Here is a 25,740-nt window from a genome sequence, read left to right as displayed (position 1 = left end):
TGAATTTTTTTTCCCTGCGTTCATTTATTATGGCAAATATGTCTCACACACACACACACACACACACACACACACACCCCTTAAATAATAGGCAATAAAATGAAATGTCAAATTCCCATTCTTTTTTAAAAAGTTTTATAGAATTTAAATAAAAACCACAATATGGCATTGGTAATAATTTAGAATGTGATTGAAATGAAAAACCTTTGAGTCTTCTTTTTTACTTAAAAGATTTTTAGATTTATGTTAAAAGAATCATTGTCTTCTTACAGATAAATTTGCGCCTCATTTTGGTAAGCGGAAAAACAAAAGAGTTCCTGTTTTCTCCTAACGATTCTGCTTCTGACATTGCAAAGCATGTATATGACAATTGGCCAATGGGTAAGTGATATTTTTTCCTTGAGTATGAATAATGTTGATTCTTTATGCCCTACCTTGTCTCACAAACATTTTGAAACTGTTATAAACATATAACATTTAAAAGAACAACCAAAAATTGGGAGTGTAAGTCTCAGATTTAGAAGATCATTGTATCCTTCCTTATCTTGCTCTTCAGCAGTCTCATTCCCAGATGGTAAAGGAGCCCAGGATGCAATGGCTCCTTTTGCCTTAGAACTGTTTTAATGTAGGTGGAAAAAAAATTTTTTTTTTTTTTTTGAGATGGAGTCTCGCTCTGTCGCCAGGCTGGGGTGCAGTGGCGCGATCTCAGCTCACTGCAACCTCTGCCTCCTGGACTCAAGTGATTCCCCTGCCTCAGCCTCCTGAGTAGCGGGGACTACAGGTGCGTGCCACCACACCCAGCTAATTTTTTGTATTTTTCGTAGAAACGGGGTTTCACCATGTTGGTCAGGATGGTCTCAATATCTTGACCTTGTGATCTGCCCACCTCGGCCTCCCAACGTGCTGGGATTACAGATGGGAGCCACCGTGCCTGGCCAAAAAATATTTTTAATAAAGAAAAATGCAGCCAGGGATAGTGGTTTTTACCTGTAATCCCAGCACTTTTGGAGGCCAAGGCAGGAGGATTGCTTGAAGCTAGGAGTTTGAGACTGACCAGCCTGTGTAACATAGCAAGATGTCATCACTACTAAAAATTTAAAAATTAGCCAGGCATGGTGGCACATGCCTGTAGTCCCAGCTACTTGGGAGGCTGAGGCAGGAGAATCACTTGTGGCCAGGAGTTTGAGGATGCCATGAGCAGTTATCACACCACTACATTCCTGCCTGAGCGACAGAGCAAGACCTTGTCTCAAAAAAAAAAAAAAGAAAAAAGAAAAGAAAAAAAAAAAACCACACACAAAATAGTGAGTATACACACACCTTCATATGAGTAAACCTATTTTTACCAAAACACAAAGTAAGAGGAAAGAGCAACATTTTTAACAGATAATACATTCTCTATGGTCTTCTCTAGATAGCCTATTTAAAATTAAGTTTGAAACAAAATTAACTTCTAATTCATGTCAGTTCTTGTGTTCTCTGAACTACTATAAGGTCAAGATGATTAATATCTGTCTATGCTTTCCATTTTCAAGCCAGTAACCATAACAATCTTGGAAAATGTGTGTGGTATTTCTTCCTTTCTCTGATTTTTTTTTTTTAATATATAATAAGACTGTGGGCTGGGTGTGGTGGCTCAGGTCTATAATCCCAGCACTTTGGGAGGCTGAGGCAGGCAGATCACTTGAGGTCAGGGAGTTCAAGACCAGCCTGGCCAACATGGTGAAACCCAGTCTCTACTAAAATTACAAAATTTAGCTGGGCGTGGTGGTGCACCCCTGTAATCCAAGCTACTCGGGAGGCTGAGGCAGAAGAATCTCTTGAACCCGAGAGACAGAGCTTGCAGTGAGCTGAGATTATGCGTCTGCACTCCCGCCTGGGTGACAGAGCGAGACTCCGTCTCAAAAAAAAAAAGAAAAAAATTGCCTCCTTCAAGTGAATTGTTGGTTCGTTTTCTTCCTTTGAACTTCCCCAGTGTCATCTTGATCCTTATGTCATGTATCATAGTGATACGAATTATTTTCAGCTGATTTAACTTAATTTTTTTAGCAGAAGCAATTTGAACTTTTAAAGGACAAGACTCGTTTTGACAAAGAACATAGTATATGTACAAAATGAGTCAATTAGATCAGTGTTTCTCAGCCTTAAATAATATATGGAACTTTTCTAGAGGAACATAATTCTTGTAGATCTCTAGTTGCTGACTTAAATTATTTTTATTACAACGAGTATTTTAAAATATAGAAACATAAACCCAGTTAAAACTCTTTATTCTTGTTAACTCATATGCATAATCATAAAACTAAAAAAGATCGATTCAGAAAATGCAAATATAACTCTCAAACCAATAATGTTCAAATTAATAACATTAATGTGCTAGATGATGTATTTTTGCCAAAACCAACTCACTGCTTACCCCATGAATACTATTGAGTTTGCCATGCCTATGTTCCTACATAGTGTTTGATGATCAAGTTATCTGTAGAGTCACCGTAAAACCTTTACTTATACAGTATAACAAATTGTTACTCAGTTTTCTCTTAGATAGAATGCATCATTTACCTGTTAAGTGAACCTCTGTCCTTATCTCATTAGCCTCTTAACAATTAAAGAAGTACTGACTGCTTGGCACCAGTACAATCATAAGTTTCATGCACACGTGAGTACTGAAAACCCCAAGGCTGCGCTTGGTTATAAAATGACTATTTAAATCATCTAGACAATCTCCTCCAGATTTCATTAAAATGAAAATACAGATTTTCCAGATTTTCATTAAAATGAAAATACAACTTAAAACTTCTTGAAGAGGACTTTTAGACCCTAAGGACATGTCTTTGTGGATTCATAGGCCTAAATTTAAGAAATACTGATTTAGACAAATACTTTCAACTACTGGATCTTTCTTCACATTAGTAACCAAGCGGCTGATTTCTAAATCAGGGAGATACTGAAGCTATAAAGGTTATAGCTAAGAAGGAATTTCAGAAAAGCTAAAGATGACTAAATTTGGGCTCTAAGAATATTGGCTATTCTTTATAGTCAGGCGGAAATAGATGACTGTCAGTATGAAAAGCATTTTTAAATATCCAACAATGATGTTATTCTAAGTGTGATACAAAAAGATTACCTTTATGAGATTTTTTTTGGGGGGAGTGGTCATAGTAATAGCTTTTGATATATGGATATTATAGATGAGATAACACAAGGCAGAAGAAGGGTAATCACTCTGAAATTTATTTGGGCAGTAAAGGTAAAAGAAACACTTCTACTTTCATAATTACTTACTTAGATATTAAAATTAGTTTAAATTCAAGTATAAGTCTTTGCCATAAATAGTATCCCAAATGAACAAACCATCTACCAGTACTGAAAATTGATTGTATCAGTGGATGTTCCTTTATTTTCAAAAAAAGATTTTAATTCCCAGTATTTCCTCAGGTTGCCAAGTCTACTCAGCAGTTTTAGACACTGCAAAGAATAGAGAAGTACTTTAATTTTTATTTTACATAAAATATTTAAATTAAAAATGTAAGTCTGTATTGTATCACATAACGTACTTAAAATCAGCAAATTAAATACTTATTGATGCTAATAATAAATGTGTGGCAAATATTAAATCAATAGAAGAAAATACTTAATGCACTATACTTGTTGAAGGAATTAGTTTTCCTTAGCATACCCTTATCCTATTTAGTGGAAATATTACTAACAGGTGGAATAGTCAGACACATAGCTGTTATTGGGTCAAAGGTTCAAAAAAATCTATTAAACTTAGGATATGTTAATAACACCTGAAATTCTTCATTTAAGCTATATTCTAAGGTTTCTCTAAATTTCAGATCCTTGGAGAGGGGAAGGGAGATAGCATATTATACCAGTGAAGTACGTGGAAATCATGACACTCTGTATAAGATAATGAAACATGGGACTTCAGGTTTCTGCACCTCAAAAAAAAAAAAAATTCAAGTATTTTTAGAATATTAGTCTTTGTTTCCTGTGAATTAAACAATTACTGTAATTTACCTTTGTATCTATGGAGCACTTCCATCTTGACCAGAAATATTCTATTAAACAATAATTTTGGAAGTGATGAATTCAAAACAATTTGTATTATAGTGTTAGAGACTTATTTGATCTTTCTTCTGGAATAGGAGGGACCTGGGAGTAACAGGATCAGAAGGCAACAAAACCTTGCAGGAGGGAGAAGAGGGAAGAGACTAAAGGCATGGGTCAGGGGCAGGAAATGACTGAGATTTATTTCTCCTCTGCTCATTTCAGCTATGCCTAAGTCACTTATAGGCAGTGGTTTTATCAAATTCATATTCATCATTTTGAATAGTCAAGAAAAGGGCAAAAGAAAAATCTGTAATTACTTCCTTTCTCTTCTGTCACTCTTTCAGAATACTTTAAACTATTTTTTTTGTGTTGCCCATTATCTCTTGCTATAGGAAACAAACACGTGAGAATTGTTGACGAAAAAGACAAAGGAATTCTCAGATCATTAATAAACTCAAGGCTTAAATTGTTACATCTACAAGCTCATGAAAATTACTAACCCTTTACCCTATCATAACACTAGTGTCCTTAAACCTTTATTTTAATGGAGTGGCTTCCATCTTTTACTATTATATAAATTATAGGCTGAAGTTAAATAATCTTTTACCCATTCTACCTACCAGTTTGTCTTTTGATTTTCTTTGTGTGTACACTTTTCTAAGTTTTCATGTTTGTACAGTACCTCCTAATATATATTAGTTTTTCAGTTTCTTCCAAGTCTTCATTTTGGGTGAGGTGAACTAAAGTTGTATCTTCTCTAATGTTTACTAACTGACTTCAGATAGAAAATAAGATAATAAATCAACATTATCCAAAAGTAAACACAGTTTTTTTGTTATTCTTAATATATTAACTGTTTTTTAGATATTTGTTAAACCTGCTGTTTTCTAGCCTTAAATGTACATTTTAACAGGTACAAATATTGGAACATTATAATACTATCTGTTAATTACTGGTAATTTAAATTAATTTTAAAATGGTATTTGTTTTTACTTGGTAGGTCTTTCCCAACTCATTTGTATTAACTTTAAACTTGGGGACTACAGTTTGGTACATTTTAGTATTCTTTAAGAAGCAAAATGAGTCTCTTTGCAGCTCTTGCTACTTAAGAAGAATAAGCAAGAACTAGGGTTGCGGTGAATATATGAATAGTGACTGTTTCTAATAGTAGGAAGCTCCAAGGGCCTTCTTTGTACTCTAACTGATTTGAATCTGAATTTTTAAAACAATATAGTAGTACGTTAATTACGTGTTAGAATATACCTAACCAGTTCACTGGATTCTTTTCAGACTGGGAAGAAGAGCAGGTCAGCAGTCCAAATATTCTACGACTCATTTATCAAGGACGATTTCTACATGGAAATGTCACATTAGGAGGTAACAGCCACCTTTGTAATGGGATTTCATGTCTGTCTCATGGTAGCATGATTCGTTTGTTTTAAATGCTAATGTCTTTGAATTTACTAAAAAAAAAAGACAAATTCAAACTATGAATTCTGCCTACTTCTGGTATGCCTACTCCTTCACATTGTGTATTCTGTTAAATTTAATTTTAGGACTGTAATAAGTATCTACTACCTTGTAAAATAAACTCTATCCCAGTATAGATAGAATTCTATACCTACTATTTTTTAAATGTGATGTTATTATATTTCCAAATAATGTAATTCAGATATAGTATTTTAAACTTAAGACTGGACACACAAACTAGGAAAAATTTATGATAGTTTTCAAATATATGAAGGGATGTTTTCAGGTGTTCCTACCTGATATAGTTGCTAATCATGTGAGAATAAAGTAAGTGACTGACATTAGAGCAGCATTTTAGCGTAATAGTTGAAAGAAAAGATTTTGGAACTAGACTATTTAAGTTGTATTAGCTGCACTACTTACTGGCTGTGTAAACCTTGGGCAAGTGACTTAACCAACCTGTGTTCCAGTTTCCTCATCAGTAAAGTGGAATTACCATAGTGCCTACCTCAGAGGTTAAGAAGGGTAAATTACTTTATATATTCAAAGTGCTTACATGCATGGCACATAGTAAACACCTTAATTGTTAGCTATTATTATTCTTTATATATGACTGGAGAAATGTAGCTCAATAGTGCCCCCTTATGGGGTACATTTTCTACCATCAACAGGATTTGTTTAGTTTTGAAAATAGGTATTTCAAATATATTCAGATAATTGGAAATGTATAGGCAAATTAAATGATCTATCTAAATATATATTTCATTAAATATAGTCTGACTTTTTCCTCTAAACCTAATATATAATCTGTTTTTCCTTAAAGGTAGAATGTTTGCATTCATTCATTCAGCATGTATTTATTAAATTCTTATGTGCCAGTACTGTGCTAAGCACTTGGGAATCCAGTATTGAGTAAGACAGAAGCTCTCCCTTCAGGTTGCCCTAGTATTACATAGGACAAACAGATCAAATGCACTGGTAAAAATCCTGGGCAATAAGGGCTAAAGTAGATGAATGCAAATGATTTTATCACAGTGTCAAGTGAATAAAACATTTCAGGCTATAATCTCACACTGAGTTTCACTAGTAGTTTTATAACTGGTCTAAAAAATGCTTCTATCTACTAAGATATCTGGCACTTTAAAATGGAGCTTTTTTGATTTGTAGCTTTTTTTATAGCTTTTGTATAAATAGATGGACCGACTCTTAATGCTCTTTGTGTAAGAATTGACTGTTAGCTCCCGAGCTATATTGTACATTCATTAAGGATGGGACCATGTTCTGGTCTTTTTAAAATTATGGCTCATACAAGATCTTACGTGAATTAAAAATTGGTAAATGATGGTTGAATTTAATCTATTGATTATATGAGTGAACCTTGAAATACTCCATTTCCCTTTTGAGTATTGATCTATGTGAGCAATTTCCCACCAACTCAATTCCTTAATTATCTTTTCTGTTGTGACCTCAGAGTTTGAACTTCATATTAAAGCTCATAGAATTTGTGTTAAAAATCAAAATTATTGATTCATTCCCACTAAAGTATAATTTTTACCAGTATGTTTTTGAAATTGTTTTAGAATAATTACCAGATTGACTTATATAATTATTATTGTCATTCTGTATTGCTGTCCTTCTTTTCAAAAACAATAAACTATCTCTAGCGTAGAAGCATGGCCTGGACCTCTGCGTTAATAATTATAACTGGATGTTTGAGCAAGTTTGGATAACGATAATCAACTATTTGTCTTTTGGGTCTCAGTTTTTCTTTTTCGCATCCCTGTGTTCTTCAATGTGAATAATAAAGAAGATAGCGCACAGGGAAATGCAACCATCTATAAATATTTGAGTGGCCTGTGTGGAAGAAGGCTTTGTGTGGCCCTAGAACTTGCTCTGTGTAGCCCTGTGAATTAGACTTCGGATCAATAACTGGAAATCAAAGACAGTTTTCTATTCAATATAGGAAAGAACATGTGAACACATTGAACTACCTAAAGAAAGACTAGACTGCCAGGGAAAGTTAGTGAGATCTTTGTTATAGGTGGTGGTCAAGCAGTGGATGACCATGAAGTAGTGGGTATACAGCCATGGGTGGAATTCAGCCATTATGTGGACAGTTAAAGTGGGAAGCCAGGGCATTCTCTGCCATTCTTGAAATTTTCTCATTCAGTTAAGTTTCAGATTGAAATGTTCAGTTATCAAATGTCTTAAAACATAGCCCTGAATCCCCCTTTTTGAACTAGAACCTTTATGTAGTCATATAGAGTTTCATTTCATTAAAGGAAAAGTGTGACAGCAGCCTTGTTAATCAGAGGGTGAAGAAGATGATCAGCTAAAGCTTTGGCATTCAGTATGGCCCAGATTAGCATTTCCCAAAATGTGGTTCTGAAATAATGAGCATGAGGCTCATCTAGGATACTTATTTTAAAATACAGATTTCTGCACGCCCTCTCTCCCCAACCCGCGTCTCCTGATTTTACTAGAGAATTGAATTCCTGGGTGATTTTTATGTACTCTAAAGGTTGAAAACCTCTATTCTGGATATTGTACTGTGTCATAGGAGAAAGCAGAAGCGTCCACAGTGAAAGGAAGAGAACGCATTTTAGATTCTGGCATTCCTTTTCTTTCACATTTTTAAATGTTATTAACATCAATACCTACTATGTCTAGTTAAAATTCAGATGAAGAAGAAAAAATAATAGCTCCCACACATTACATTTGTAACTTCAAATGGTAAGCCTCTTGGGAACTTTCCAGGCCTGTCTGACGTGTTTTTACATTTATATCTCAGTTCACCTACCTTTTTTCTCAGATTCATTTTCCTTGCTATCTCAAAATGATGATGGTAGTATATACTGAATGCTTTCTTTGTGCCAAGCTCTGGGCAAAGCACTTTGCTTGGATTGTTTGATTTAATGGACACAGCTACAAAGGGCATGTAATAGAATTAGTATCTCCGGTTTAGTTGAGGAAACAGAAGCTTAGAGGGTAAGTAACTTGTTGAGAGTTACACAGTTGGAAGCAGCAGAGATGAAAATTTTTAATCCAGGTCTGTCTTACTAGAGCCCGGAAGACGGATATGAGAGTGATACACAGCCTGGTATGTGCACATTTTAAGTTCAGTTCAAGGTTTGAAGGTATGAGAATGATATGCAGCCTGGTATGTGTGCATTTTAAGTTCAGTTCAAGATTTAAAATGTTGATCAGGCTTTCCCAAATATTTAGTGAAATTTTTCATAACATAAAGTCTTATTTACATTTTAATTTAAGTCAGGCCTAGGAAGTTATTCTAAAAGCCTCCCTTTTTTCGTTATGTATTTATGGGCCATCGTGCTTCATTTGAACATCAGAGGTTAAAAGTGTAGACCAAATAATGGCTGGCCAACTTTAAATAAGATGGGAACTCACCTTAAACATATGAAATAGTACCAGTGTTGAAGATAATTAGGATTCTTTTTAAAATCTGCATGGTAACCATCATCCTATAGAGCAAGTTTTAAAAACAGGGAGCTGGAGAGTCATTATTGCTAAGTAATGATCTTTGGCCTTACTTCAGTTTGTAGTTTTTGAAGACAGGGTAATTTGAGGTGTCAGAACTAAAACATGACAACTATAGAAACAGTTCTAGAAGCTAAATATACCAGCTGCTTCTAATTTTATACACAGAGTAACAAAGGGATTTACCATGAAACTCAGTGTTTGTATTTGCCTTAGTGGACATGGGTGTGTATTCTATGCCTGAAATATTTCATGATAAAATTTATTAAATTTATGAGTGAAAACATGTTATAAAGACTTGATTAGGAAACAGTGATTATTGATAACGCCAAGACAGTGATTATTTTAACCTAATCATTTTAAGAAAATTCTTTTCTAATGGACGAATACAGGGATGAGAATAAATGTTTAAAATCAAGTTTGTTTCTTGCATTTCTACATCGTAGTAGCCTGTTCAGTGCAGTAATTTTATTAGACAATTGACAGGTAATTAGATTTAGAAATGAATATCTCTTAATCTAAACTTTTACCTAATATAGAAAGAGTATTTTTTTAAAAAAATTTAATCCTTTCTCCTCTAAAGGTAGCCTCTGATATTAGCCAATTACATATTTTTTTCTTTTATCATTTCTTAAATAATATGGGTAAATGTGTCAAGCAAATGGCTATATAACTGCAAAAAATTTTTAAATTTTAAATGTTATTTCTGATAATATTAATCTAATTTTGTGAAGGTACTCTGAGTTAAGAAGTTCAATCTGTTAAAGAAGTCAAAAAAAGCAATCAATTTTTAAAATGGTTTTAAATCTGGATAGTGATTTTAATAGGTTGATATATGTGTAACTAATCATCTTTTGCTTTTCACATAGCATTAAAACTTCCTTTTGGCAAAACAACAGTGATGCATTTGGTGGCCAGAGAGACATTGCCAGAGCCAAACTCTCAAGGTAAGCCATGCACTGGAAAAGTGTCTCAGTTGAGGCACAAAGACAGGCATTCAGAAATGCTGGGTTTTTCTTGGAGATTCTGAGGGAAAGGAAGTTTGCATAGTTTGTGAATAGAGATTGTCAAGCAAATAACCAGACATTTTTGAAACATGCTAAAATTAAAAGAACATTTATTACAGCTTCTTAATTTTGAAAAATGCAAACATTTTTAAAAACGCAAAACTACTGCTTCCTATACTTGATTGCCTAGCCCCTTTTCCCCTCCAGTTCTAGAATTTTTATAAACGAGGCCCTTCTTCATTTTCCCTAGGTCAGAGGAATCGTGAGAAGACTGGAGAGAGTAATTGTTGTGTAATCCTGTAAACACTGTCTGCCTAGTGTGATGTGATATAGTCTTTGTCTTTCATGCTGCTGGGACAGAAAAGACCCGCCATTGCTTGAGAAACCGTTCAGAACAGTCTGCCTGTAAGCCCATGGAACTGAATTACCACATGAACACTGTCCTGTTTTCTCATGAAAGTAAAAGCACCAAGAACATTTTTCACTCTGATTTTTTATTTCTCCTCTTTTTATGTTGAGCTGTTTTAAAACATACTGGTTTTTGAATGTCAATCTCCAGGGGAAAAGTTAACAAGTTATCTTTCGTAGCAGAAACCATTTTGCTGCCACAAAATTTTCATCATCAGAACTAATAAAGCAAGTGTTCCAAATACAATTTGCACTAAAAAGATTGGCATTATTTTGCTCATCAGCAGAATTTATAACAGTTTATGGTACCTAGAAATACTTACATATACAATTCCACACTGGAAGACACTCAGCAATTAATGAAGTTAATTACTGGGCCAACTTGAGAGGAAAAAATGGAAAAGAAACAAAAATGTTGGGTGAATTCTACCAAAGTCAGCCGTGGTGGCTGCAGTGGCACAGAATACTAAACTGAGTGTGACTCTTTTCACTGCAACAAATGAAAAAACAAAATGTGCCTGTTTAAAGCACTCAGTAGAGGGCTGATGAAACTGATTTTTTTCCCTTTAAGACATGCACTCTTGAGTCCTACAGTAACTGAGCGCTTGTTTAGACAGCACAAGAAGGGGTGAGAGTGCGTCTCCTAGCCTTAATGTGGGAGGGTAGTTCCAGTCACTCATCGGCTTTCATTATTGTGCAGAAATATTAGAAAACCTCATTGATCAATTTTACGTATTTGAATATCAGTGAATTGAAATTTTCCATAATTATCATTCATTTGTAACCACATCCAGTGTCATTCTTACTCCTTAGAGAGTTCAGATGAATTCTTAAAATTTAAAAAGAAAAACTCCATAGTACTAATTTTGTTTCTTTATATAGTTTGCATTTGATATTAGTGCTTGCAATTGTATTAAAGTCAAAAGCTGATTTTTATGGCATACACAATTAAGAATGCCACTTTTTCTTTTATTTCATACCAATAAATTAAAGATTGATATGCTAAAAACAATTTGCACAGCACTAAAGCATGAGCTAGTTTCATCTAAACCTGTAAAAATATGAAAGATTTTATATTTTTTCACTGGGAAGAAATTCTTCCTGGGTGAAATTACAAATATGTGTAGAATATATTTAATAAAAGACTTATAAAATACCTAACTATAGGACTTAAAATATAGATTGGCTTGTAGTATATAGAACAATATTCCATATAAATAAGTTTAGCCTTTATAAAAATGAAGTTGCAGGCTGACATTACATTCTGTACTTACTAAGTGTCAACAGCCCTTAAAAACATTAAATGTAAATGGTTTCAAATGGTCAGCGTTGTTTAAATGTAATCAGGTTATTTTATTCATTGTTAATGCTTTGATGAAAAGGCTTTATATGCAGTAGATCTACGAAAATATTGTTCATACTGATCAGAATTAAATTTGTATAGAGCAGAGTTTTAAAACGAATGTAAATAGCACTAAACATTTTCTTTCTGCAACCTGTACTTATAGATTCTTCCTGTAAACTAAATAAAAAAAAAAAATCATAGTGCATTTTGGTGGTAATTTTAAAGGTCTTGATTAGGTCAATAATTGTTAAAGCACTGTCTCATTCATGTTTTCTACTTTTATTTCTTAAGCTTTTAAAATTCATTTAATTAATATTCTGTTGTTGGTTTGGGGAGTATTCCCAATGTATCTTTGATATTTAACATGGTTAATTTGTATACAGTCACAACAATGGATAGAATTATGTAGTCTGTGTTATCACTAAAATGTTATATTCAAGAGATGTTAAATATATGCTTTGTTGACTAGCTGAAATGTGAATTCTGTTAGTGTTGACTAAAGAATCTGGTAGTTGCTTAATTGGGCAATTAAAACAATTTATGGCTCTATTCTTTTGTAAAACAAACTACTGGTAATTATTTTTAATACTTATTTTCATTCTAATTACTCTTTTTTTAAGTTAAAGACTATCAGTTAATTAAGATTGAGTTTTTATGATGTTTAAAAATCTCTATTGGTTTTTCAATATATTTTTCTGTGTGTTCTCAGACTATATATTTCAATCAATTTAGAGTTTGCTAAGTGAGATAAACTGGTTCACTAGTAGAGAAAGAATTATGTCGCTTAATACCTAATATCATAGTTGGACAACATGAAAAAAAATAAAAAGTAGCAGTAAAAGTATATACTGAAAACACCAAAAATTTAGATGCCTTAATAGTATATACGTGAAAATACTCAGCTGCCCCTTTAAAAATAATTTCTTGGACTGCCTGGTGGTTAAAATACGATTCCTCATATCCAAGGCTACTTTTGAAGATCCCTCTGCCAAAAATACAGCGTGCTTCTCTAAAAGTGAGAGCTGCATAGATCCAGTAATGTACATAAAGCCTGAATGATGAGCCTATGTCCCTGCCTAACGCTGGTGTCTCACTCATCTCTTTTATCTAATTTGTCCTGAACTTTGTTAAGTGTTCCGGACGAGGCCAAGCTTTTCTTTATTAAAACCTTAGCATGTCTCCCTGATCTGAACTATTTGCTTTCTCTTCAAGATAAGTTGTATTTTGCCATGAAAAAATACAGTATCTAACGTTACCATTCACATGAAATGAAGTTTCCTCATAACATCTATCTTTAGTTTTATGAAGTCATCGTGACCAATGTTACAGTAATTTCTGTTAGCTGATTGTGGTAAACAGTGTTTAATGTGAAAAGAAATTAAAACTTCATCTGTTGTAGAATAATTCTCTAGAATGACTTCCATTCATAATTCTGGTATATTTGCCTATTCTTTATTTCACTACTGTTTTTGTCTTTTTTTCTTTCTTCAGTTTATGATACTCTTCAGTAAAATTCAACATTGGGCCAGCCTTTACTCTGCTGTGGTTTAGCAAAATCAAAGAGAAGTATCAGCCAAAATTTAATATGCCTTCATATCGTTTTTATTTGTAACTTTTGCGAGCATTCCAGTTTTTTTTCCATTTGTGTGTTGTAATATGGGCACTTGTTAGCCAAATGGAGTGATTGGGGTGGGGCACGTGACCTGTAATTACAAACACAGCTATAATTGAAACACAGCTGCAGGCTGTGCTGGAGTCTAGGCACAGTTTTTGTGGCCAGGGTAGGGTGGGGTTCTTGGGCGTGAGCAGTTGATGGTTGGGTGTGACTCCTGGTTTACCCTGACCCCCACCAGTTGGTGTGCTTTTTTCAGAAGGCAGCGGCTTCTATGAGCCTTTTTACACAGGAGACGGTTGACTTCTGAAAGAGATCATGGATAAAACTAAGTGAGAAACACCTAATTCTTAAATATCAAGAGTTTAAGCCAGTACTAAAATGTGAAAACCAATTTCACTTACTACATTATTTGTAGTCTTCGACAGTGATGTCAGATGTTTGTCTTTTAATATTTTTCATATTCCTCTTTTTCAAAATGACAGCTTTCAAGAAATAGGGAGTAGGCATAGTAAGTTCCCATTTGGGGAAAGGAAATGCCCATCTCTTTCATGTGAGTCAACCAATAAAAAAGGAGTTGGGTAAACACATTTTCTAACTTGGCTCTGGAAGTGGTTTGTTGTTAGAAGTCTTAGGCCAAGAGTCTGGCTGGTTTTAGAATGTGGTAATTATACATTCAAACATTATTTGATATCTTTTATTTTCTACACATGTTCTTGAAGCTTATTTGATGTAAGGGAAGTCTTACAATGAAGTGGGAGAAACTTTGCTATAGTTAAATAATAAAAGGAGGTAGCAGAACCTAGAGGGGAACTGGGACAAGCCGTAGCAGAGCGAGACCCTCAGAATTCTTGTAGGAACATACAGGAAGTTGGCCAATTCTCAGTTGTCTGCCAGAGAAGATAGTTTTTCTTTTTCCCTGCATGCTGGAGCATGGTTCCCCTTATGTCTTTCTTCCTTATCACATGGTTTTCCCTGGGCATCACTCACCTGGGTTCCATTAGTGAGGGTGCCACTGTCCCCCAGTGTTTCTCAGTAGCATTTTTTTAAGTCTGATAATTTTAACACATCTACATTTTGGCTGATACTGTTCTTCAGTGCTCAGAGTTCAGAAAACCAGAAGAATAGCTGGACTTTGGAGTCAAGCCTGGCTTTGTTCTGGGTGACTTTGAACAAGTTACTCAATATCTGAGCTTCAGTTTTTCATATATAAAAATTAACACGTAGTTTAGAGAGTTGCTGTAAGGATTATTTTAAAATAAAGATTTAGAGCGCTGCTTTGTCCGAGAACTCTTGTAAGCTAGCAAACCTGTCAGAAGGCCTTATGTTGGAAATAAAGTGCTGGGCATCGACATATACTCTAAACTTTATGAAAGTAGCTTATGAAGAGGCCAGAGAAAATGTGGATGATGCTGGGTTCGTTTAAAAGGAAGATGAGTGGGGAGATCTGAAAAATAAGCTCTAGAATAGAAGGAAAGTAGGGGACCCAGTAATGACACAGCTCCGGATGTGTATATACGAGGTACCAGGTCATACATAGAGCTTAGACATGTTAACATAAGGCTGTAAACATGACTGTCAAAATCTGAGATGCTACTTGTTACTAGGGTACAAAAATTACACTGTTCAAAAGAAACGGGTCTAATAAAGGTGGGAAACTACTATACATCAAGAATACACAAAAGGAACTTAGACCTGAGAGGGAAAGTAAATGAGTATGTGAATACTGATGAAAAAAGACAAAAATATGATGGTTGGGTTATATTGTACTTTTCTTCATCAGATTAAGGCTATGGATTTCTGTTCTGAATCTGCAACAGGAAAACACGGAGACAAGACGTGGTAGGGATGCAGTAGTTGGGCTATAAAAGACCTTCCTGGATATCTTATTTGCTAAGAGTCCTATTAACTCTTGACTTGCTGATAATGCCATCCCATTAGGTTACCAGAAGTAACAAAACTGCTGCTCTGGGATTCATTTTGACCCAGTGGGAAAGAATTACTCTAGGGGAAATGTTAGGAGCCTGTAGTGAACATAGGTGTGCACTCAAATGTTAGTAATGATGAAACTAAGACACTGGTGATTGCTTCTCCAGCATCCCTGCTGCTTCCTGGCTGGGATATTGAGGAGTAACTTTGCTTTCCCCCTCCTCGTGGCTTAGGGAAGTAGGACGTTATCCCAGCCCTGTTACCTTGGGTGTAATTGCTTTAGAAGTGGTCGTGGGACTCCATCCTGGCAAAGGAGATGTGAGGGAACTCTGCTGAGGGTGTTTCTGGGGAAAGTTCCTTCACTCCCAAGGAGACCTTGCCGGAGACTTTTTGCCTGTGGACATTATTTTGCCTGAATGTGATGATTGAAACTGCTATAGCCACATTTGGACCTGGAAGGGATCTAGCCTGAGGGCAAAGCCAGCATATTGAAGCTGTAGAGGAGAAAGGAAAACACCTGCCCTTGCAGAGCTGCTGATTCTTTTTTAGCTTTTAAGTTCAGGCCTACATGTGCAGGTTTGTTATGTAGGTAAACTCGTGTCACAGGGGTTTGTCATACAGATAATTTCATCACCCAGGTATTAAGTCTAGTACCCATTAGTTATTTTTCCTGATCCTCCCCCTCCCACCTTCTACCCTCTGGTAGGCCCCATTGTCTGTTGTTCCCCTCCATGTGTCCATGTGTTCTTATCTTTTAACTCCTGCTTATAAGTACAAACATGCAGTAGTTTCCTGTTCCTGCATTAGGTTCCTAAGGATAATTACCTCCAGCTTCATCCCTGTCCCGGCAAAAGACATGATCTCATTCGTTTTTCATGGCTGCACAGTATCCCATGGTGCCTATGTACATTTTCTTTATCCAGTCTACCACTGATGGGCATTTAGGTTGATTCCATGTCTTTTCTGTTGGGAAGAGCGCTGCAGTGAACACATGCATGCATCTTTAGGATAGAACGATTTATTTTCCTTTGGGTATATACCCAGTAATGGGATTGCTAGGTCGAATAGTATTTCTGTTTATAGGTGTTTGAGGAAACGCCACACTGTTTTCCACAATGATTCAACTAATTTACACTCCCACCAACAGTGTATAAGTGTCCCCTTCTACACAACCTCTCCAGAATGTGTTATTTTTTGACTTTTATTTAGTTACCTTTTATTATTTTTGAGACAGGGTCTCACTCTGGCCCAGGCTGGAGTGCAGTGGTGTGAGCTCGGCTCGCTGCAACCTCTGCCTCCTGGGCTCAAGCGATCCTCCCACCTTAGCCTCGTGAGTAGCTGGGGCTACAAGCTTGTGCCTGGCTGATTTTTTATATTTGTAGGGATGAGGTTTCTCCATGTTGCCCAGGCTGGTCTCAAACTCTTGTGCTCAAGCAATCCACCAGCCTCAGCCCTCCAAAGTGCTGGGATTACAGGCAAGAGCCACCACACCCAGCCAATTTTTGACTTTTAATAATAGCCATTCTGACTGTTGTGAAATGGTATCTCATTGTGGTTTTGATTTGCATTTCTCTAATGATCAGTGATGAGCTTTTTTTATACGCTTCTTGGCCACGTGTACTCTTGTGAAAAGTGTTCATTTTTTTGCCCATTTTTTAATGGGATTGTTTATTTTATACTTGTACATTTGTTTAAATTCCTGATAGATGCTAGATATGAGACCTTTGTCAGATGCATAGTTTACAAAATTTTTCTCCCATTCTGTAGGTCGTCTGTCACTCTGTTGATAGTTTCTTTTGCCTGCAGAGGTTCTTAAGTTTGATTAAATCCCATTTGTCAATTTTTGCTTTTGTTGTGATTGATTTTGGTGTCTTCGTTATGAAATCTTTGTCCATTCCTATGTCCAGGATGGCATTGCCAAGGTTATCTTCCAGGATTTTTATAGTTTGGGGTTTTATATTTAAGTCTTTATTCCGTCTTGAGTTGATTTTTTTCTGGTGTAAGGAAGGGGTCCAGCTTCAGTTTTCTGCATATGGCTAGCCAGTTATCCCAGCACCATTTATTGAATAGGGAGTCCTTTCCCCATGCTTGTTTTTGCCAGGTTTCTTGGAGATCAGATGGCCATAGAGTGCAGCCTTATTTCTGGGCTCTCTATTCTGTTCCATCAGTCTGTGTGCCTGTTTTTGTGCCAGTACCATGCTGTTTTGGTTACTGTAGCCCTGTAGTATAGTTCAAAGTCAGGTGGCATGATGCCTCTGATGTCTCCAGCATTGTTCTTTTTGCTTAGGATTGCCTTGGCTATTGGGGCTCTTTTTTTGGTTCCATATGGGTTTTAAAATAGTTTTTTTTCTGTTCTGTGAAGAATGTCATTGGTAGTTTGATAGGAATACCATTGAGTCTATACATTAGAAGAGCTGCTGACTTTGCTCAGTGTGGAGCCTGATGCTCTGGGCTTCTTGGGAAGTAATCTGTTGGAGCTTTTTCCTTCTTCCAGTTCAAAGCATCATATACATAGAAGAGAGTGTTAGGCATCAACATCTACTCCAAACCTTATGAAATTAGCTTACAAAAAGATGAGAGAAAATACGAAGATGCTTCTATGTATTCAGATCTCTGAAAAATAAGTATCTGCTGTGTAGTCACAGATTATTCTGATGAAGGGAAAAGAGGCATCAAAAGAGACCATTGTGGCTACGAGTCAGCTCTCCAATCTCATAATTTTAAAAAACATGAACAGAAAGTGGGAGTTTGGATATATAAATCAAGGATGAATATAATAAGTGCCAAACACTTCTGTGAATAATGTTGGAAAGGCCTGGGATGAGCTAGAATTGACAGAAAAATAATAAAAGCTACATGTTTGTTATGGTCACACAAAAACCAGCAGGGATACACCCCATATTTCTCAAGTGTGGCTGTGCATTAGAATCACTCAGGGAGTTATCATTTTTTTACTTTTTAATATCGATGCCTGGGCCTCATACCAACCACGTTAAATCTGAACACCTATGGCTTGGAGCAGATCCCTAGAAGGGAGCACACGCTAAAGCTGGGAATGAGGACAGTTAATGTGGCACTGGAAACCAACCGAGGTGACAACGACAGGAAGCAGGTGCCCCGCTACCTTGGTTCAAGTCACCAGACCCAGCTAAAGTTATATTTCAGTTACATTTCCGAGTTCTGAAAGAACTTGTGCACTCTGAGTAACCTGTTCCTCTCCCAGTTTCATTGTCAGAAGTGGAGGGCAAGCCCTAGGCACTCTCTCACAACCTCGCCATCATCATCTGCTCTGAGACCAGAAGGAACCTCAGACAGCCACATCCCCTCTCAGTGTCCTCACTGGAGTCTCTACCAGCCCAGGACATCCCCTTTTCTATTCCCACTTTCTGTCACACACCCTCCCCCATTCCAGAAACCCTGTACTGGCCTCTGGAGGTCAGGCTCCATTGGAAACTTGCCATATGCCTTCGACCTCTCTGAAAGTTCCCTTCACTTTCTTGCTCTGACCCCTGACTCGCCTGAGGGCACTGCCTCCTTTGCAGTCCTGGGGTGTTCTGTATTTTAAGGCTGTCATTTATTGACTGTTTACTTAGTGACAAGCACTGTTCTGTGGTCATAACATAGGCCCATTTTACAGATGATAAAACAGGCCCAGAGAAGTCCCATTTATTCTTTGAACATTGAAGGTTCATTTTCTCAGGCAAAGACGATTCTTAAAAATACGCCTTATAATTTTTTTCTGTTTTTAAAATTGATATTTTTCCATTTTAGGACTGTAATCCCATGATTACAGAAAAGTATGAGGGGAAGAAAATCCCACTATCCAAAATCAGCCCTTAATATCTTGGCAAATTTCCACTAGTCCTCTTTATGAATATGTATACATTAAAATAAAAGAGTACTGTATACAGAGTTTGTATGTGATTTTCATCTTTACGTATCACAAGCGTATTCCCAGAATATTAAATCTTTGAAAACGCATTTGCTTATAGCTCTATAATACTCCATTTTATAGGCATGCCATTTTCATCCAAGTATCAAATGGATTGACATACAATTGTTAATAATCTTTACTTTTTATACTTTAAATGCCATAGCATCTGTAACAATATCATCTTTTTTCATTCCCGATACAGGTAATTTTTGTCTTTTCTTTCTTTTTATTTCAGTGTAGCTAGTGGCTTATATACTTTATTGCTCTCAAAGAAACAGCATTTTATTTTCAGTGTTTTTTGATTTGGATTACTTACCTATTTTCTATTTCATTGATCTCCACTGTTATTTTATTTTCTGTTTCTATTGTTAGTGTGCTCTCACTTTTTCTAGCTTCTTGAGGTAGAAAGCTTAGATTAATTTTTTTCCTTTTGTGTGCTGCTTAGGCTGCATCCCACAAACTTGGCTATATTGTGTTCTCATTTTCAATCAGTTAAAAAAAATTCTAATTTCCCTTGTGATTTCTATTCATGGCTTATTTATCAATATGTGTTTTCTTTCCAAGTAGGAATTTTGTTTTGTTTTTCTTTTTTTTTTTTTTTTTGAGACGGAGTCTCACTCTGTTGCCCAGGCTGGAGGGCAGTGGCGCGATCTCGGCTCACTGCAAGCTCCGCTTCCCAGGATCATGCCATTCTCCTGCCTCAGCATCCCAAGTAGCTGGGACTACAGGCGCCCGCCACCATGCCAGGCTAATTTTTTTTTTTTTTTTTGTATTTTTAGTACAGATGGAGTTTCACCATGTTAGCCAGGATGGTCTCGATCTCCTGACCTCGTGATCCACCCACCTCCGGCTCCCAAAGTGCTGGGATTACAGGCATGAGCCACCGTGCCCGGCCCCAAGTAGGAATTTTAAGATATCTTTTAATTATCAATTTTCAAATTAATTCCACTATAGACTGAAAAACATTCTCTGTATAATTTTAATTAAGTGTATTGAAATTTGCTTCATGGCCCAGCACAGGGTCTATTCCAGTAAAAATTCCATGTGCCCTATAATAGGATATATATTCGGGATAAAAGTGAATGCTGCTATTATTGAATGTTGTTTTCTATAAATCTCAATTAGGTCAAACTTGTTGATAGTGTTGTTCAGGTCTTACTGATTTTCTGTCTGCTTTTTCTATCACTGAGAGAACTGTAAATCTGGATTTGTCTAACTCTCTATTTTGTCAGCTTTTGCTTCATGCATTTGAAGCTGTGTAATTAGGCGCATACACAATTAGGATTGCAGTATCTCTTTGTTCCTTTTTTTTTTTTTTTTTTTTGAGACGGAGTTTCACTCTTGTTGCCCAAGCTGGAATGCAGTGGCGCGATCTCGGCTCACTGAAACCTCCACCTCCCGGGTTCAGGCGATTCTTCTGCCTCAGCCTCCCAAGTAGCTGGGGTTACATGCATGCGCCACCACGCCTGGCTAATTTTGTATTTTTAGAAGAGACGGGTTTCTCCATGTTTGTCAGACTGGTCTCGAACTCCCAACCTCAAGTGATCCACCTGCCTCAGCCTCCCAAAGTGCTGGGATTACAGGCATGAGCCACTACGCCCGGCCTCTTTGTTCCTTTTATCATTACGTTTATCTTCATTTCTGATGATGATGCAGGGCAGGCGAGCCCCAAAACTGAGGCTTAGTCAGGGAGGGTTTTTGGCTTTGTCCAGGAAAAAACTGAATGGTGAGCTAGTGGTATCAGACGGCAACTTTTATTGAAGCAGCAGTGCATGGTAGCAGCAAAGGGGACTGCTCCTTGCAGAGCAGGGCAGGGAGGCAGGGAGGGAGGGAGGGATGCCTCATAGTCATTGTGTCCAGGGTAGTAGTTTAGAGGCAGTTTTGTAGTCATATTTCTATTTATTTTTAATTATATGCAAATGATGGGGCGGATTATGCAGACATGTTTAATAAAGGGCTGTAACTTTCTGCTTGCTGAGTCATTGTCATGGAAAGGGGTGGTAAGTTCTGGGTATTGCCATGGCAATGGTAAACTGACAGGCACACTGGTAGGCATGATGGAAAGGTGCTTCTGCCCTGTCCCTGTTTTAGCTAGTCCTCAATTTGGTCCAGTGTCTGAGCCCCGTCTCTTATTTCAATATTACTTTTCCTAAATTCTATTTTTTTCCTGATACTAACATTGAAACTGCCTTTGCAAAATTATAACTAAGGAAATTATGACTGTGAAAGACATCAGACCTAACCAACTCCATCTTGCTTCTAACCTCTAAACTGTCCTTGCCCATTCCTGGGTATAGGCCGAATGAGCCTTGGGAAGGAACTTAGTTTAGGGTTTAGATAATAGCCCTGACCAAAAGTGAAACTGTTCTTGCAAAACAAATAAAAGGTCACCAGCCACGAAGTTAAGGATGAGAGGGGCTGGAATTCTCAATATTGCCCGCCATTATTCCAGAGGTCATAAGATTGCAACTTCCAGAGGTCATAAGATTGCAACTTCCTCTTGAAGGTAACATCACCATTGTGAACCTAAGATTGGTCTGTTGAGATGTTTTTTCAGGTTTTTGCATTTCTGACAACTGGGTGTCCCCAGCCTGGAGGTGCCAACCAGTCCAGTGGCCCCCATCCAGGAACTGACTCAGTGCAAAAGGACAGCTTGGACTCCCTATGATTTCATCCCCAAACCAACCAATCCGCACTCCCAACCCACTGGCCCTACCCACCGAATTATCCTTAAAATCTCTGATCCCTGAGTTTTCAGGGAGACTGATTTGAATAATAATAAAACTCCAGTCTCCCCCACAGCCTGCTCTGCATAAATTACGCTTTCTCTACTGCAATTCCTTGTCTTGATAAATCGGCTGTCTAGGCAGCGGGCAACGTGAGCCCACTGGGCAGTTACAACATCCCCACTTCAGTTTCCTCATGACTACAGCTTACGTAGTGTATCCTTTTTCATTCTTTATTTTTAACCCATTTATGTGTTTAAAGTATATTTCTTATATACTGTGTATAGTAGATTATTACTTTTTTTTTTTACAAGAACTATTCAATCTCTACCCTTTAACTGGAGTGCTTTTATCTTTCTTTCTTTCTTTCTTTTTTTTTTTTTTTGAGACAGTCTTGCTCTGTCAAGCTGGAGCACAGTGGTGCGATCTCGACTCACTGCAACCTCCGCCTCCCAGGTTGAAGTGGTTCTCCTGCCTCAGCCTCCCAAGTAGCTGAGACTACAGACATGCACCACCACACCCAGCTAATTTTTGTATTTTTAGTAGAGATGGGTTTCACCACGTTGTCCAGGCTGGTCTCGAACTCCTGGCCTCAAGCAATCCATCTGCCTCAGCCTCCCAAAGTTCTGGGATTCCAGGCGTGAGCCACCGCACCAGCCTTTTTACTATTTACATTTAATGTAATTATGGACATACCAGTTTAATGTCCTGGCATTGAGAAAACCAGTTATGCCACACTAAGGATTGTCTCATCTGTTCTCTTTCTAGATCAAGCATTTTTCTTTTTTTAAATTTATAAATGGGAAGCTTACATCACGGTATTTTTAATTCTAACTCTACGATTGGCTTAATAGCTAGGGCTTACAATATACATTTGAAGTTTTCACAGTCTACCTTCAATAACATTACACTACTTCACATGTAATTCAAGACCTGAAAGAAGATTACTTGCACTTCTCCGCCTCTGTCTGTTGTGCTCTCATGCCATACATTGTGCCTTTATATGTTACAAATCTCAGAACATATAATCATTGTTTTAAACAGCCAGTTATCTTTTAAAGAAATAAAAAGATGACTTTTGAAAATGCTTTTATATTTGCCCACATATTTACCAGTTCCTAAACTCTGCATTAGATATGACTTTCCATTGGATATCATTTTCTTTTAATCTTTTGCCTTTTTAAAATATCCTTCCTTAGAACCTTTTTTTAAAAAATATAATGCTATGTTGTTCTCAACATTTTTTAGTGTTGAAATAAAATCCAATAATCGGAGAGCTCCTGGAATCTATGATGTGATCAGAAGATGGAGCAGTAATTTAAAACTGATTTTAGCCTCCGTGTGACCCAACGTTGTTGAAGGGCTGCCAAAAAGTAAGTTCTATCTCAGACTTTATTAACAGGACAGTAAGTCTCAGGATATGAACAATAATGTTGTGCTCCAATTTCATCGATGACGTGGAATGTTGTGTTCAGTTCTAGGTTCCACATTTCAAAGTTATTGACACATCTGAAGTGTGTTCACAAATGACCAACCAGGATCATGTAGGATCTAGAAATGGTGTCAGGGTGGTGCTGTCAGAGGAAGTGTTGATGTTTAACCCCCAGCCAGAGAGAAGAAACTGAAGTTACTTGAAGGGCCGCTGTGTCAAAAGGCGTCATACCTATTGAGAGTTGCTGCAGTGGTCAGAACAGAGCTAATGGGCAGAATTTGCAGGTAGACAAAGTTTGATTCAGTTTGGCTCAGCACCGTGCAAAAAGGAAAGGAGTTATTTTTGATAGTGAGCTTCCATCGCAGGAGGTGTTCAAGTAGATGCTGTCAGAAAGCAAAAATGCCCTGCCTAGTAGGTAGGAGAGAGAAGAGTCATGTATTGGACGTAAGGATGAATTAGTTTACGTCCAAGCACGTTTCCAAATCTGATTCCATCCCTCCTTAATTTCTCTGCTGGTTCCTGCCTTTCTTCCCTTTGTCAGTGTTATTTTCCTGCCTATACACATTCCTATTTTCATCTCTTGGCAGCCCGTCCCTTCCCTGCCATCTCCTTTCTAGTGTGTTTTTCCTTGACAAGCCAGGATGGTCTTGGGACTTGTACTTAATTATAAAGACCTCCTTACATCATCAGTTTCTCCAAAGAACCACTTTCCTGTTGTAACGAAAATGTGACCATCCCTTAGTATATTGTCTAAGCCAAGATTCCCTACCGGATAGAGGCTTGGACAAAGCTTACATGCCAAGACTAGGGAAATATTGTGGAAAGAAAATGTATATAAACCAGGCTTCGTACAGTAGGCTGGGTTTCTTGTATTCCATGGCCTTACTTTATCCTCATTTTTCTCCAGTTTTGCGTACTCAACTTTAGAATATAGTTTTCTCAAAGTAAGATTTCAACGCAGTAATCATGGCTTGGGGCACTTTGTTTCCTATTTTTATTTCTTTTCTTTTTTTTTTTTTTTTTTTTTGAGATGAAGTCTTGCTCTGTCGCCCAGCTGGAGTGCAGTGGTGCGATCTCAACTGACTGCAACCTCCACCTCCCGGGCTCAAGCAATTCTCCTGCCTCAGCCTCCCGAGTAACTGGGACTATAGGCGCACGCCACCACACCTGGCTAATTGTTGTATTTTTAGTAGAAACGGGGTTTCATCATGTTGTCCAGGCTGGTCTCAAACTCCTGACCTCAGGTGATCCGCCCACCTCGGCCTCCCAAAGTGTTGGGATTACAGGTATGAGCCACCGCACCGGGCCAGTTTCCTGCTTTAAAGGTGTTTTCCTAGTCAGCTGTGCTCATTCATCCTCAGCCCCTAAGTCTACTGGTGGCCTGTGCCCACAGCAATGAGTGTAGACTCATTGGACCCATGCTTTCAAAGGCAGCTCCGTCCACCTCCTGGGACATAGGCTAGTTTCCCTTGTGAAAGGAAAATATCTTGGGGTCCCAAAACCACTGAGCTAAAGGGAAGAGTCAAGCTGGAAACTGCTTAGGGCAAATTTGTTTCCCATTCTATTCAAAGTCACCTTCTGCTCACTGAGATAAACACATATCTAATTGCCTTTTTTGGAGTGGCTAATCAGAAACTCAAAAGAATGCATCCATTTGTCTCTTATCTGCCTATGACCTGGCAGATAAGAGACAAATAGGCAGATAAGAGACAAATGGATGCCCTTCTCCTACTCAAGTTGTCCTGCCTTTCCAGACGGAACCAATGTTCATCTTACATATGCTGATTGATGTCTCATGTCTCCCTAAAATGTAGAAAACCAAACTGAGCTCTGACCACCTTGGCCACATGTCATCAGGGCCTCCTGAGACTGTGTTACGGGCATGCGTCCTCAACCTTGGCAAAATAAACTTTCTAAATTGACTGAGACCTGTCTCAGCTTTTCGGGGTTCACACCCTCTTAATGTGACTTTCTGCTTTATCCTCACGTTGGATCCGAAAAAGGCATGTGCGTGACTTGAGAAGCTATGTGTGATGGTCAATTTTATGTTTGACTTGACTAGGCCACAGGGTGCCCAGATGTTTGGTCAAACATATGGGTGTTTCTGTGAGGGTGTCGTGGATGCAGTTAGTGTTGAAATCAGCGGACTGAGTAGAACGGATTGTCCCTTCCATGCGGGTGGGCCTCGTCCCATCAGTGGAAGGCTAGACTAGAACAAAAGGACTGATTCTCCACAGTTTAAGAGAGGATTCTTCCTGCCTGACATTGGCTTTTTCTTGCCTTTGGACTTGAACTGAAATGTTAGTCTGGGTCTCAAGCCTGC

General features: G+C 37.5%; 1 protein-coding gene and 1 long non-coding RNA gene across 2 annotated transcripts in view; both read left to right on the top strand.

Moving 5' to 3' along the window:
• The window catches only part of UBL3 (ubiquitin like 3), a 77,288-nt gene extending 64,106 nt beyond the window's left edge, over positions 1-13,182 (top strand). Inside the window, exons 2-5 of the mRNA XM_050766961.1 lie at positions 273-381; positions 5,347-5,433; positions 9,894-9,971; positions 10,282-13,182. Of these exons, the coding sequence (XP_050622918.1) occupies positions 273-381; positions 5,347-5,433; positions 9,894-9,971; positions 10,282-10,334 (327 nt within the window). The 3' untranslated portion in view covers positions 10,335-13,182. The remainder of the gene's footprint in view (positions 1-272; positions 382-5,346; positions 5,434-9,893; positions 9,972-10,281) is intronic.
• Positions 13,183-21,036: 7,854 nt separating this feature from the next.
• LOC126940785 (uncharacterized) overlaps positions 21,037-25,740 on the top strand; it is a 34,181-nt gene continuing 29,477 nt past the window's right edge. The window contains exon 1 of the long non-coding RNA XR_007720913.1: positions 21,037-23,358. This is a non-coding gene — a long non-coding RNA (uncharacterized LOC126940785). The remainder of the gene's footprint in view (positions 23,359-25,740) is intronic.

Source organism: Macaca thibetana, chromosome 17 (assembly GCF_024542745.1).
Source record: "Macaca thibetana thibetana isolate TM-01 chromosome 17, ASM2454274v1, whole genome shotgun sequence".
Lineage (NCBI taxonomy): Eukaryota > Metazoa > Chordata > Mammalia > Primates > Cercopithecidae > Macaca > Macaca thibetana.
The sequence above is the reverse complement of the archived record's forward strand: the minus strand, read 5'-3'. Positions and strand labels throughout refer to the sequence as shown.